Source organism: Haliaeetus albicilla, chromosome 8 (assembly GCF_947461875.1).
Source record: "Haliaeetus albicilla chromosome 8, bHalAlb1.1, whole genome shotgun sequence".
Classification (NCBI taxonomy): Eukaryota; Metazoa; Chordata; class Aves; order Accipitriformes; family Accipitridae; genus Haliaeetus; species Haliaeetus albicilla.
This window is the reverse complement of record NC_091490.1, coordinates 31,751,822-31,764,176: the sequence shown is the minus strand read 5'-3', so window position 1 is coordinate 31,764,176 and position 12,355 is coordinate 31,751,822. Positions and strand designations below refer to the sequence as shown.

General features: G+C 38.9%; 1 protein-coding gene across 2 annotated transcripts in view; it reads right to left on the bottom strand.

Moving 5' to 3' along the window:
• The window catches only part of TPR (translocated promoter region, nuclear basket protein), a 44,377-nt gene that overhangs the window by 5,687 nt on the left and 26,335 nt on the right, over positions 1 to 12,355 (bottom strand). Inside the window, exons 34-45 of one of the 2 annotated variants that reach the window (XM_069789564.1) lie at positions 11,875 to 12,080; positions 11,103 to 11,164; positions 9,964 to 10,172; positions 9,381 to 9,653; positions 8,421 to 8,569; positions 7,467 to 7,550; positions 5,439 to 5,639; positions 3,924 to 4,055; positions 3,303 to 3,393; positions 2,642 to 2,826; positions 1,731 to 1,799; positions 474 to 568 (exon numbers count right to left, since the gene is read on the bottom strand). In XM_069789564.1, the coding sequence (XP_069645665.1) occupies positions 474 to 568; positions 1,731 to 1,799; positions 2,642 to 2,826; positions 3,303 to 3,393; positions 3,924 to 4,055; positions 5,439 to 5,639; positions 7,467 to 7,550; positions 8,421 to 8,569; positions 9,381 to 9,653; positions 9,964 to 10,172; positions 11,103 to 11,164; positions 11,875 to 12,080 (1,756 nt within the window). The remainder of the gene's footprint in view (positions 1 to 473; positions 569 to 1,730; positions 1,800 to 2,641; positions 2,827 to 3,302; positions 3,394 to 3,923; positions 4,056 to 5,438; positions 5,640 to 7,466; positions 7,551 to 8,420; positions 8,570 to 9,380; positions 9,654 to 9,963; positions 10,173 to 11,102; positions 11,165 to 11,874; positions 12,081 to 12,355) is intronic. The other variant, XM_069789565.1, reaches the window with a different exon arrangement.

Sequence of the window (12,355 nt, the reverse complement as noted above, 5' to 3'; positions counted from 1 at the left end):
GGTGAGCAATTGCACTGTGCATCATTTGTATATTCCAATCCTTTTATTATTACTGTTGTCATTTTATTAGTGTTATCATTATTGTTATTAGTTTCTTCTTTTCTTTCTATTAAACCGTTCTTATCTCAACCCACGAGTTTTACTTTTTTTCTTTTCCCGATTTTCTCCCCCATCCCACTGGGTGGGGGGGAAGCGAGTGAGCGGCTGCATGGTACTTAGTTGCTGGCTGGGGCTAAACCACGACAAATACATTGGAGATGATCTGTCTCCTACTGTCGTAATGTGCTGATAAGTTTCATGATACACAGTTCAAATAATGATTACTTATCTGTAGATGCAGTCATCTATCATACTACTTAATATATTTTAGCACGTTACTCCAATTACAAGTTCATTTCATTTGAATTTATTTTCATTCCACTGAAAAACAGAAAGAAATAAATGCCTTTTTTTTTCCCTTTACATCTACTTACTGAATGGCTTCTGCAAACCCATCTGTACGATGTGGAACCACAAGAGTTGGTGTGCTTGGAACTGTTCTGTCCTCATCATCAAAGAAGTGTTGCTGCTGGAAAAATAGAGACCGATATGAGACCCTATAATGTATTTCCAGTTTCTACCAAGCCAAGTTAAAGGTTGGTTTGCTTTACCACATTGTCCAGCAAAACAAAGATAGATTTAGGTCTAACAAAATTCTTGTCTAATTTCAGACATCTAAATCTGAGCTAGTTATGTACATCACCCTTGCAGGCAATAAAGAAACCCAAACCAAATGAAAAACCATACACTTGCAGGGCACCCATCTTTCAAAGGATTTTTAAACATCTACTCCATGGAATCATCGTACCATAAAAGTGCCACATCTCCCCATTGACTACAAAGGAATCTTAGGGTGACTTAGGTAGGAATCATCTGTCTCAATCTGGATTGCTGTAATGTACCTACCATAAGGGATTTTTCACATATCAAATCATCTGTTCCCCACAGATGTGTGTCCTTTGTTCCTGTATTGCCTATAAAGCCAGAAACCTCAAGCAACCTCTCCTCTCATCCTTCACAAGGCATTCTCTTTATCTCCCTGCCTTCCTCCTGTATCTTTCAAGCCTTTCTCTCCAAAATACTCCTAAGCTCCCTCCTGTGTGCTCAGCTACTGTCCAAGCAAAAATCAGTAGGTACTGAGGCCAGTTCCAAGCGGAAATCAAATGACAGGTACATGCAAGCCAAGCAGAATCAAAAACTGAGCTGATGCCTTTGATCTCAGAGAAGATACTTTTTTAGTCAGTGAGTCTTTCTCCCCTCCCTTACTGAACTCACATTTGTTCTGTCAAGTACAGTTAAAGTTGGATAAAGAGTTCAAAATTAGCTGAAGGAGACAGACAGAAAGCATAAATGAATTAGCCTTGTTCCCTTAGGATGAGGCTGAAAACATTTATATTTTTTTCCATTAATATATCCACTTTAAGGACTGATTCTAAAAGCAAGTAATTAAAACTGACTTGGACAAAATCAACTCAATCTCTTTTGAAGCGCTTTAGCTTCCTGGGACTTTTCTAGTATTTGCCTTCCATTAATACAGAAATTAACAGGACTAAGGCATTATCTGCAAGGCTAGAGAAACCATCCCATGTCTGAAGTCAGTAGCTAGACTTCTTTAAAAAACAAAATAAACCCCAAGATTTATGAATGTTCCTTCAATGCAGGTTTTTAGTAGTAGACTTTCATATACTTACCATCCCACCTATACCAGGAGTTAGCTGAAGTCCACGCCCCACCGACTGTCTTCGAGTCATCTGGATCCTCTTTATAGTAAAGAAAAAATGAAGTAGTGTGAATGCTTTCCTGGAATTCTAATAACATACAAGTGTTCAATCGGAGCCAAGGGTAGTGGCTAAATGACTAAGTGTAACAATTACATGTCAGTGTAAAACACTGCTCAGTACAGGCATCATACCTTCTTAAAGAATAGACCACGGCAGCAGCTACTCCACATCTCGTATCTGCTGCCTGGTCTAACCGCAAAAAAGGATCACGTAGGTTTAAATTCTGGTTAAGTGACATAACTATTTTACTCAGCTTTCTACTGAGAACAGAAAACTTGAACACAGAAGTATCATGGCCACAAGCCTTAGAACAAGTTAATGGTAAAGGATAATTTCAGTCAGGATACTTTCACAAAATTCAGGTTGTGATGTTTTCATTTAAAAACTCTATAGGTCTACATCAAAGCATAACCATGGGCCAGGCACTAACTGTGAAAGGTTTAACTTAGAAAATGAATGGCAACAATCCTTTGCCCAATCTGCATTGGGACAGAGACTAATAAAAACCCCTGCCGATCTGCCTGAGTTACAACCTGTTCAAGAACAGCTTTTGTAGTGGAAATATTAGCAGTCACTAACTGAAACAACACTGGTATAGTAACTTCAAGATACAAATCCATCATGACTGCCTTACTGCTTTTAATGTTCCCTGTCTGGCCATAATCTGCAGGATGAGACATGTTAAGTCAGTCTGCTCAGCTACCATTTTTAGGATGCTATATACATGTAATTTATTTTTACAATAGGCAGAGTACTTAAGTTTTATTTAGAAGAAATCATACAGTAATTTTTTAAAAGTCTTCTAAACCGCTAGTTTATACCTGTACTGGGGGACCCAGTTCTTGAGGAGGAGCGTGAATAGTTAGTCGTGGGGGCAGTGGATGTGGTGGTCTGCGTGGTGACTGTGGGGGCCGAGGGGCCTGTCTCTCTGAGGCAGATGATGGCTGCTGTTCTCTTGAACTTTCATGAGGAAAAGTGGTCTCTGCAGCACTTGTACTCCCTTCTCCTAAAACATACAGAAGTACAGGAGTAAACCCATGCTCTCCAAACTGAGCTGAAAACATGAAGGCAAGTCTTCAAATTCTGCTATCACGTTAACACAGCTATTTTTACTCTTGCAAGAGTGGGGACAGCTCAGTACTGTTACTTAAAATCGCTTGAAAGAGGACTTGTGCTAGCTACATCACCACCAGCACGAAAACAAACTATTGATTATTCAAGTGCTGACTTAGAGACAGATTAATCTACTGAGCCATCAACAGCAGTTTCCATAGCAACCAGAGCTTGCAGGGTTTTCAAAGGAATGTAGAATATAGTCAGAAGCGAAAATTTCAAAAGAATCTACATTTCAGGGTAAAATGGTCTTTAGCGTTTCACCTTATATTCTTACTTTTAAGTGCATATTTTAACACATGCAGAACAGCTTCTACATTTTCCCCCCCTTACAGACACAGACTTTGAAGAAACATGGAATAACCATACCACTGTTTTGAGAATCTGCTGCCCTCTGGTTGCTTTCACCTCCTCCCATGCTTTCCTCAGTTTCTGTTCCAGGATCTGTACCGTCAGCACCCTAAAAAACCGCCACATAAACATAGTATGACTTAGCACTAAACAACTTATAGGCTGTAAACAGAATATAAAAGCAGTAAAAAAGTATTCAGAAAGTAAACAGTCAAATCTATGAAAATCTTAAAATATTTCTGTAAATACCTACAAAATCATGTAAACGTGTACAACTGTATGAAATTTCAGAAGTTTTGCTTATCTGTACATACAGAAACATGAATAATGTAGCCATCATCACTTAATAATAATAGACAATGAAATACCGAGCTTTTGAAGAAACTGCCTTACTAACTTTGCAACTACAGTATTTCTTGCTGGCTCCTGTACTTTGCATTTTCATTCAGCCCTCTTAAACATTCAAAGTTGATTTTTCTTGTGAAAACACAGAAATTACTATCACCTACTAGCAACCTCAATTTTCTGAATTCATACTAAGAGTTTCTCTTTCAAGTACTCAAATCTGTGCAGATACATTACAACACTAATTTATTCCAAGAAATTTAACAGGCTATTAAAAAAATGTACATATCTTACCTCAGCATCATCTGCTTCATATCCATCATTACCATCAGCACTACCAGTTCCTTCATTACTGTCATCACCTTCATCTCCCATCCCTGTGTCTTCATCGTCATCTTCGTCTTCCTCTTCCTCATCCTCATAGTCCTATGATAAGACCATAACAAAACCTTAGGGAAGTGCGGAAAGGGCAGTGGAATAATTTCACATGTTGAAGTGGTAGACTTCGCTCTGTGGTACATAGATCACGTCCGTGGATCTCTTTCTGAAAATGTTCACCATTTATTACCCACAGAGGAACTGTATGTATTTTTTGCCTGCTGTGGTAGGTTGACCTTGGCTGGCTGCCAGACACCCACCCAGCCACTCCCTCACTCTCTCCAACAGGACAAGGGTAGAAAATAAGATGGAAAAGCTTGAGGAACAAGATAAAGGCAGCCAGAGCACTTACCGATTACCATTATGGGCAAAACAGACTCAACTCGGGGAAAATTAATTTAATTTGTTGACAGTTAAAAATAGAGTTGGATGGTAAGAAACAGACAAAAAAATAGAACACCTTCCGCCCACCCCCTTCTTCTTCCCAGGCTCAACTTCATTCCCTCATTCCCAACTCCTCTTCCCTCTCCCCCAACCCAAGCAAAGCAGAGGGGACAAGGAATGGGAGGCTGTGGTCAGTCCATAACAGTTTCTTTCTGCTACTCCTTCCTGCCCACACTTCCCCCCTGGCTCCAGCACGGGTCCTCTCCACAGACTGCAGTCCTTCAAGAACTACTCCAGCAGTGGGTCATTCCCACTGAAAGGCTGCCATCCTTCAGGATAAACCTGCTCCTGCATTGGCTCCTCTCCATGGGCCACAGTTCCTGGGAGCAAAGCCTACTCCTCCATGGGCTGCAGTTTCCTTCAGGGAATATCCGCTGGCAGCACCATGGTCCTCTCCACAGACTGCAGTGGAATACCTGTTCCATTTTGGTCTCTTCCATGGCCTGTAAGGAATATCTGCTCCGATGCCTGGAGCACCTCCTCCCCCTTATTATTCTTCTCCAACCTGGGTGTTAGCAGGATTGTTTCTTTCATTTCCCCTGTGCCCCCTCCTCACACTAACACTGCCATGCAGCGTTTTGCCCTTTCTTATATATGTTTCCACCAGCTGATGGGCTCAGCTGTGTCATGCAGTGGGGCCACTCAGAGCCAGCTGGAACAGGCTGTGTCTGGCATGGGGCAGCCCCCAGCCTCTACTCACAGATACCACCCTCTTACGTTGAAAAACCTGTGTGTTAATATTCAGAGATAGACTAGAGGCACTGTGGAATTTTATGACTTAAAAAAACCAACAAAACAAAACCCCCACGCAAGCTCAATTAGCAAGTATCTTTAAAACACTAGAAAGTCCAGACTACAAAAATACAGACCATTTATACAGTAAAAAAGAAAAAAAATTAAATTAGTTCTTCACAGTGACCTTTACATCTGATCAAAGATAAAATCATAAATTAAGTAGTTAATAGAGTAATTCCAAGATATACGTACTTCCTGCTCGCCTTCATTTTCTTCATCATCATCATCTTCATCATCACTATCAATTACAATGACATCATCTCTCTTGGATTGACCATCCTGAGATGAAGAAGTATTTTGTTGATCTGACTGAAGAGGTCCAAGATCTATTGGGACAGACTGAGAAGTTTCTTCACTATCCTCCATGGGAGTGTACTCTCCCTGTGTAACACCCTGTAAATATAAAGGCAAATTACCAGAGGAAAAAAAATTAAATGTGGCATACACAATTTTTAAGTGTACATCAGGAAGGTGTCCATTGTACTTCTAAAGAGCTCCTAGCTCTCAATCTCAATCAAATGGAGGCCTGCACTACAACACAAGTGTTTTATCCTTCACTACCAAATCTGATTTGGGATGGGTGCCATCACTAGGGATACTGTATTCATATATGATGTATTTGAATACATGTCCATGAAAATCTGCTGTCTGAATGTTCAGCTATCTACTTTGGATAACCAAAGAGCTGTTGCCAACACCTGCACAATAAGTAAATACAGATATATGGAGCATTGTTGACAGCTGAGGCAGCACTCTGCCGTTCACATCCAGCCAGAACAATTGCCTGGTTACTGAGAGGGGCACTCTCTGAGCACTCCACCAACACTGCAGTTACTGCCAGTGCACAAGACTGGTGATGGGACAAGAAGAGAAACAAACTCAGATGCTTACAAGAGAAACACTAGTTATCACTGTTTCTTAATAACTAACCAAGACAGGAAAGGACAAAAGACAATGCTACAGTTGATTGTCACCCATCAACTACAGACAACTAAAAGTCTCCCTGGGATCAACCAAGGAACAACCATCTCTCTTCTAAGCATGAACGCTGAGCTGCTTGTTTTAGAGTTCTTTTGGTCTGGAGGAAGAGTAATGCAATTCACATGATAGCCAGACTCAGGTAGCAAATAGCTCTCTTTCCATTCAGCACGTATGTATATTCAAAACATTTGAACCAAACCTGACAAGTATGACTAGAAGTGTTCAGAAAAAAAAACACATCAGAGAGAATCCCCCATAACTTCTTTAAAAAAAAAAAAAAAAGAAATCAGGACTCTACCACATGCATTTTGTAGCATTCAAGACTCGGTTTAGGTACGATAACTAGGTTCTGTTATTTTCTGAACGACATGTCAGTTTAATGTTGCAAATGGTTGTCTGGCAGCGGGATTCAAATAATCACATTGAGTACTAGAACTGTTAATTAAAGAAGGTTTAAAGATACCTGTGGAATAGAAAGCACACAGCTGGGCTTTAACGGCAAGATGTTCGTCATACCTTTCAAACACATGAACGATATGAGGGGAAAAATGACTGACTAAAGACTCAGTACCCACCACTGCTTAAACAAAATAGATTCCACACCTCAACATGAGGTTTTGCCAACTTAAAGAATTACCATAACACTTTTGCTCGTTTCTGAGGTGAAAGGACATTCATGGTTTTCACTTACATTTGGCTTTCCTAACACAGCTACAACAGGCATTTTACAGAACTAGAAAAAAAAAAATTTTTTTTCCTGTTTATCACATCATGATCCATCTAACAGTAAGCTTGCTCAAGGATTTGTCAAATCTTTCTGCAAAAGAAAAAGTCAGAAACCAAAGACAGTACTCCAAAGGAGTAAGCAAAGAACTGAAAACTCAAATTCTGTTTTAAGACTATGACTCATTTAACCTTTACATTTCAGTTTCACTATATGAAACTGGGATTAAGGATACTAGATTTCTAGATCAACCCATCAAATTAAAATTCCAAATTGCAAAGCTTCATTAACATTCTGGATTTTACTTATATAGATATGTGTAGAGTGCAACAAGAATTGAGTGTCTATAGTTGAACACAGCAAGTCTAAACTTTGAATGGTTATAAGTGGTTTCCACTGAAAATCTGCAAGATCTGATTTGAGATTTCATTCCTAAAAATCTTGATAGTTTGAAATAAAAAAAAGATAGCTATTTCTGCTGAAATGAAGATATTTTTCTTTTCAAATACGCTTACTTCTCCAATTGAGTCTTGTGAGTCTTGATTGTATGTTTGAGCTTCTACTTCACCATCAGTGCTCTCTTCTGCCGTCACTTCCTCCTGAAAGAACATGTATTTTTCTCATTTAAAACACATCATTAGCCCTAAAGTTTGGTTCTTTAAGATGTTTGAGATTTTTTTTAAACTTTTAAAAAAAATTTATCTTTTCCCCACAAAGTTCATGGGCAACATTTTGTTCCCCTTTTACTATTATTCCTTAGCTCTGCTTTTATCTAGCAGCCCAGATTTCTCTGCCCTGGAGAAATACAATTTCCCCATTCCAGTCCACTGGACCTCAGCATCTCTAAATCTTTTCAGGACCAGAAAAGAACCCTCAAGGTTTCCCATTCCACCTCCAGCCTCTCAGCTCATTAAGTGACAATGTTCTTACACAACCTCGCCCTCTTCTGTTGTGCAACATTCCTCTCGTACAGAGTGAATAAAACATCTTGACTTCCTTAACATTTTTTGTGAGTTGCCTGCTGTGAGGTTCTGTCTCAAGTTCATTCTTTTTTTGCAGGACATCCCAATTCCCTCACACCAGTATTTCACATGCATCTCCTGTAAGCTTTTCCATGGAACTCATTTTTACTTCCTTGGCATCTCCTCAAGTACACTATATTTTATTCCAGAATAACTGTAGATAATGACCTTCCAGACAACATTGAAAAATCTTTTGATTTCTTCCTCCTCAATGCTAGGATATGGCCCTCTCTCTTCCATCCTACAGTTTACTAAGATTTGCATCATTCACTGCAACTGGTATAACCTCTGCCTTTTACGATACCCAAACATAATTGCTGCCTCTGCAATAGATGAAGAAGTGATGTTAAGAATTAACTGACTTGCTCTGAAGTAATATACTCCCTCTTCCCATTAAAGTCTTCCAAAGGGACAGATTAAGTAGTAGCCTTTTGTGTTCTGACAAACCTCAGGTCCAACTCTCTGTACGCTTCTCAGTTTCTTTGGAAGAGGTACATCCACTGTTTCCTCTGAAATTTGGTCCGAGTTTTCCACAGCATTATCCTCCTCCTCCTCTCGTGGACGTTTAGACAGTGAAGAACTTGGGGTAGCTGAAACTTAAAAGAGCCTCTCTGTTATTTTCAGAACAAAAAAAGTACAAAACAGAAAATCAAAAGGTTTGGTATTTTACTGTGGAAGATCAGGCTCTGTTTCTGCATTGAATGATAACAAGTAGAATCATATAGAATCACTTTGTGCTGTTTCCTAGGACATGAAAACATCAGCCCCTTTGGTTACAAGTCTTATGTTCTTGGACCTATATTCATGACCTGACTGAACCCAAATGTAAGCTTCGGGGTACAATTAAAATATTTTTTCTCACATCTTCCATTCTGACAAGTTCATCTACAAGTCTAACAGATGGAAAGATCAGCTAGGAAACAAAAAAAGCAGTTTACAAAAGTGTATTTTGGGGGAATAAACATTTTACACCAAAATCCGTACTATGCAGGGTAAACAGATGTGCAGTGTATCACATTGAGTAGCTTTAGTGTTCATCTGTATATTTTATATTACAACTTAAGTAGCTTACTCATGACTCCTAAAATTAACTTTGCTCCAACAGTACCGTGGAAATAGAGGCAGTAAGGTTTAATGTATTAAACCCCAATGCTACTCTGAATAGATAAACCCATGAGTTTTTATCTTCTACTTTAAGAAATGCAGTGACAACAGCATTTCAGGGGTACCATTTCTGAAGGTTCAAGAAAGAAGCCTAACCTCAGAAGTTTGTGAAATGTGCAATAAACTAAGGGGGGGAAGGGGTTAGGGAAAAGAGCAAATTCTTTTGCCTGGTTTGATAAGGGTTCAAATGGAGCTACTTAAAAGGAACTATTCAAAAAGGTAGGCCTATAAAATGAAACCAACCTGTGCCAAACACTGCTGTAGAAGTGGAAGGCCTCTCTATCTGAGAGCTCTGTACAACTTCTACAATGGTAGGGGATGGCTCCTGATTAGCAGGCTCAATCTGAGGATGACTTTGCTGAGTGGGCTGCACAAAAGCAGTCGCTTGAGTCTGCTGCTGAACAGTCAAGATGGGCTGAGAGAGAGATGTCTGAACATTAGGACTGGTGGAACGCACAGACCCACTAGTGCTTCCAAAGACTGGAACATGCTCAACAGGTCCTTCAGATTGCATAGCTGAAAGGCAAACAGTAGCACATTCAACTGTCTTCATATTATCTCGTACAGTTCACATTCATCATTTCAGAATGCCCTAAATAAGCAATTCAATGTTTTGCAGATTGAGTTAACATTGCTTATACCCATCTTCAGTTGATGAATCATGAACTTCGTTGCAACAGAAGTGGTCATGAAAGTGCAATATTGAAAGAGATGCAGGGACAATAAAACTATTTGAGGTACTGTCAAACTAATAATTACTGAGGTTTCAAGGCAAAGGTAGCATTTATGATTACTGTAGATCCTTATACTATACTAAAATGCTCACCTTCCTGAGTCTCCACCTGTGTTGTAGGCATAACTGTGGCTGTTGGAGTAGTGGTAGGATTAGTGACTGTAGCAGGAGTAACCATTGGACGGATACTGGCTCTTGGAGTAGACTTATTCCCAGCTATTGCAGCAGCAGTCACTTTACTTGGAGTTGACACAACAGGAGTTGGTTTAATATTTGCTGTTGGTGGATCTGAAGTGCTAGCACTGAAAAACATGATATTGGTTTCATCATGGTAGTGCAGAAAGCAGATTTTAAAAATACCAAATTATCATAGCCAGAAATACTGATTTTTAAAGGTTAAAATTTAAAAGCCTGACAAAGGCATAATGAATTGTCTTCCAAAATTTGTTTATAGTTCACAAAGAAAAAAAAGACAGACCCACTATGCCATCAGTCGCATTTTATCCAGCTCAGAGGTCTGACAGGTTTCTTCAAAGGTAATCAACTAGAAATTTGTAAGCAGATCAAAAGGAGCAGTACATAGCTCATGCCATTAGCTGTGCTGGGTCTTTATTATAGTGAGTAATAAATCTTACATTAAAACTAAATGATTCACTCAATCCAGAGCAACAACACCTCTTGGTTGAGAGAATGATCAGCCAAATTTTAAGAGGCATTTTTGAAAGCCTTGCTTTCAAAAGGATGCTGTCATAAAAACTGAAAGGGAGTTTGTTACCTAAACTTAGTAATACAGTAATATTTCCCATTTTAGAGCTTAGACATTTGACTATTTTATCTTTTGTTAGAGTTACCATCTATTTAGTCTGTTTCTCATGTTTGAGATTCTTGCACAAGGAGGATCCCCCACAAAACCAAAAAGGTTAAAGGTAATAATCAAAACCGTACAACTTCGAGAATCTTGAGGTCTGAAAACATTTTAAGAATCTTTTATGTTTTCCAGACACCATGTTCCTGGTGGTTAATATGACAATTTAACAGCTTAAAAGCTTTATTGACTAAATGTAGCTGAGAAAACAGGAAGAACATATTACGTCAATCAATATCTTCAAAGTTGCTTAAGAAAAACTGTGAAAAGCCAGTGGTTTACTAAAAAGAAGAGCAACTAGATGAAGACAAACCCAAAACCCACCAACCATAGAAACTCTGCAAAAACCCCAAACCCTTCAACTCACATTCCTCTTTCACCTGAAGCTGGAGTAGACTTGAGTGAGATTTGCCTCTGCTGTTCTGGGACCTATTAAGAAAGAAACAAGTATCATGCCATGTAAGCATGAAACAGAGCGAGTAATTTGGTAAAATACTTCAGCAGACAGATCTCTCTACTAACAATCATTTCTCTAACAGATTTGCTAGCATACCTGGTCAGGGTCCATGATTATTGCAAATTCTTTAAAACAAATCATACCAGTCGTACCAAGTATGTAAAACAATGCAGTAATTTCTCAGGTATTTTCTGAAGCTATTGAGACAATAGCAGCTAGAACCCATTATACTGAATGCATGGATAAAAATACAAAAATACAGAGCAGAGCGCAAACAGCTCATTGGCTAATTCACAGTGAATAACTGTACGCTTGTTAGCACTGGGAATTCTGACTATGGCATGAAATAAGGTTTAAATGAAGTTCTGAATCCTTACTAAAGCCAACTTGTATATTTCCAAAACCAGGGGACTTTGAATAGTGCACAGTTTGTTGGGCTCACTGATTTTTTTTTTTTTTTTTTTAAGTGTAGGAGTCCTATGACAAGAATTTCCATCTGCTGTTTAGGATGTTTAGAGAAAGCACCTTCACGTACAGCAGTCCTGAGCATTAATAACCGTTTACATGAAAACAAACCACGTTGGACAGTGGTGCTCATACTGACGGCTGTAGTTCTCGTTCAGTCATGAGACATGCAAGCTGTTTATTTCCTCTCACACAACTAGCTAAAAGAATTTTGTACCTTGTTTGTAGACTCTGGTGGCTCATCTCGCTGTTCATGGTGTCGCTCTTGTTGCTCTCTAAGCTCTCTTTCCAGACGGCAGATTCGACCTTCATACTGTGATTTGAGTGCACTCATCCGCACCTCCAATTCAGTCTTCTGCTCTTCTAATGAGCTGCTCTTTTGCTTCCACTCTTCATTTTCTTTTGTTAGCTGTTCTTTTGTACCTAATTGAATAGGAAAGAATTCAGTGTTGCCGCTGTAAAGCTGCTTACTAAGGCTATGCATGCTGAATACCTGGCTGTTTTAATAGGTTACTGAAGTATTTTGAAATCTTAAAACCATTAAGCTATCAAAGGAGCTCTTAGAGGTAATTTTAACTTTCACATGCTATTTTTTCTATTTAATTGCAATTAAATGAAAATAAATGTAAAATTATATAATAACTTTATATAAGTAATGAAATGAAGTAGTCACAAAAGAACAAGATGTTTTCAGCAAG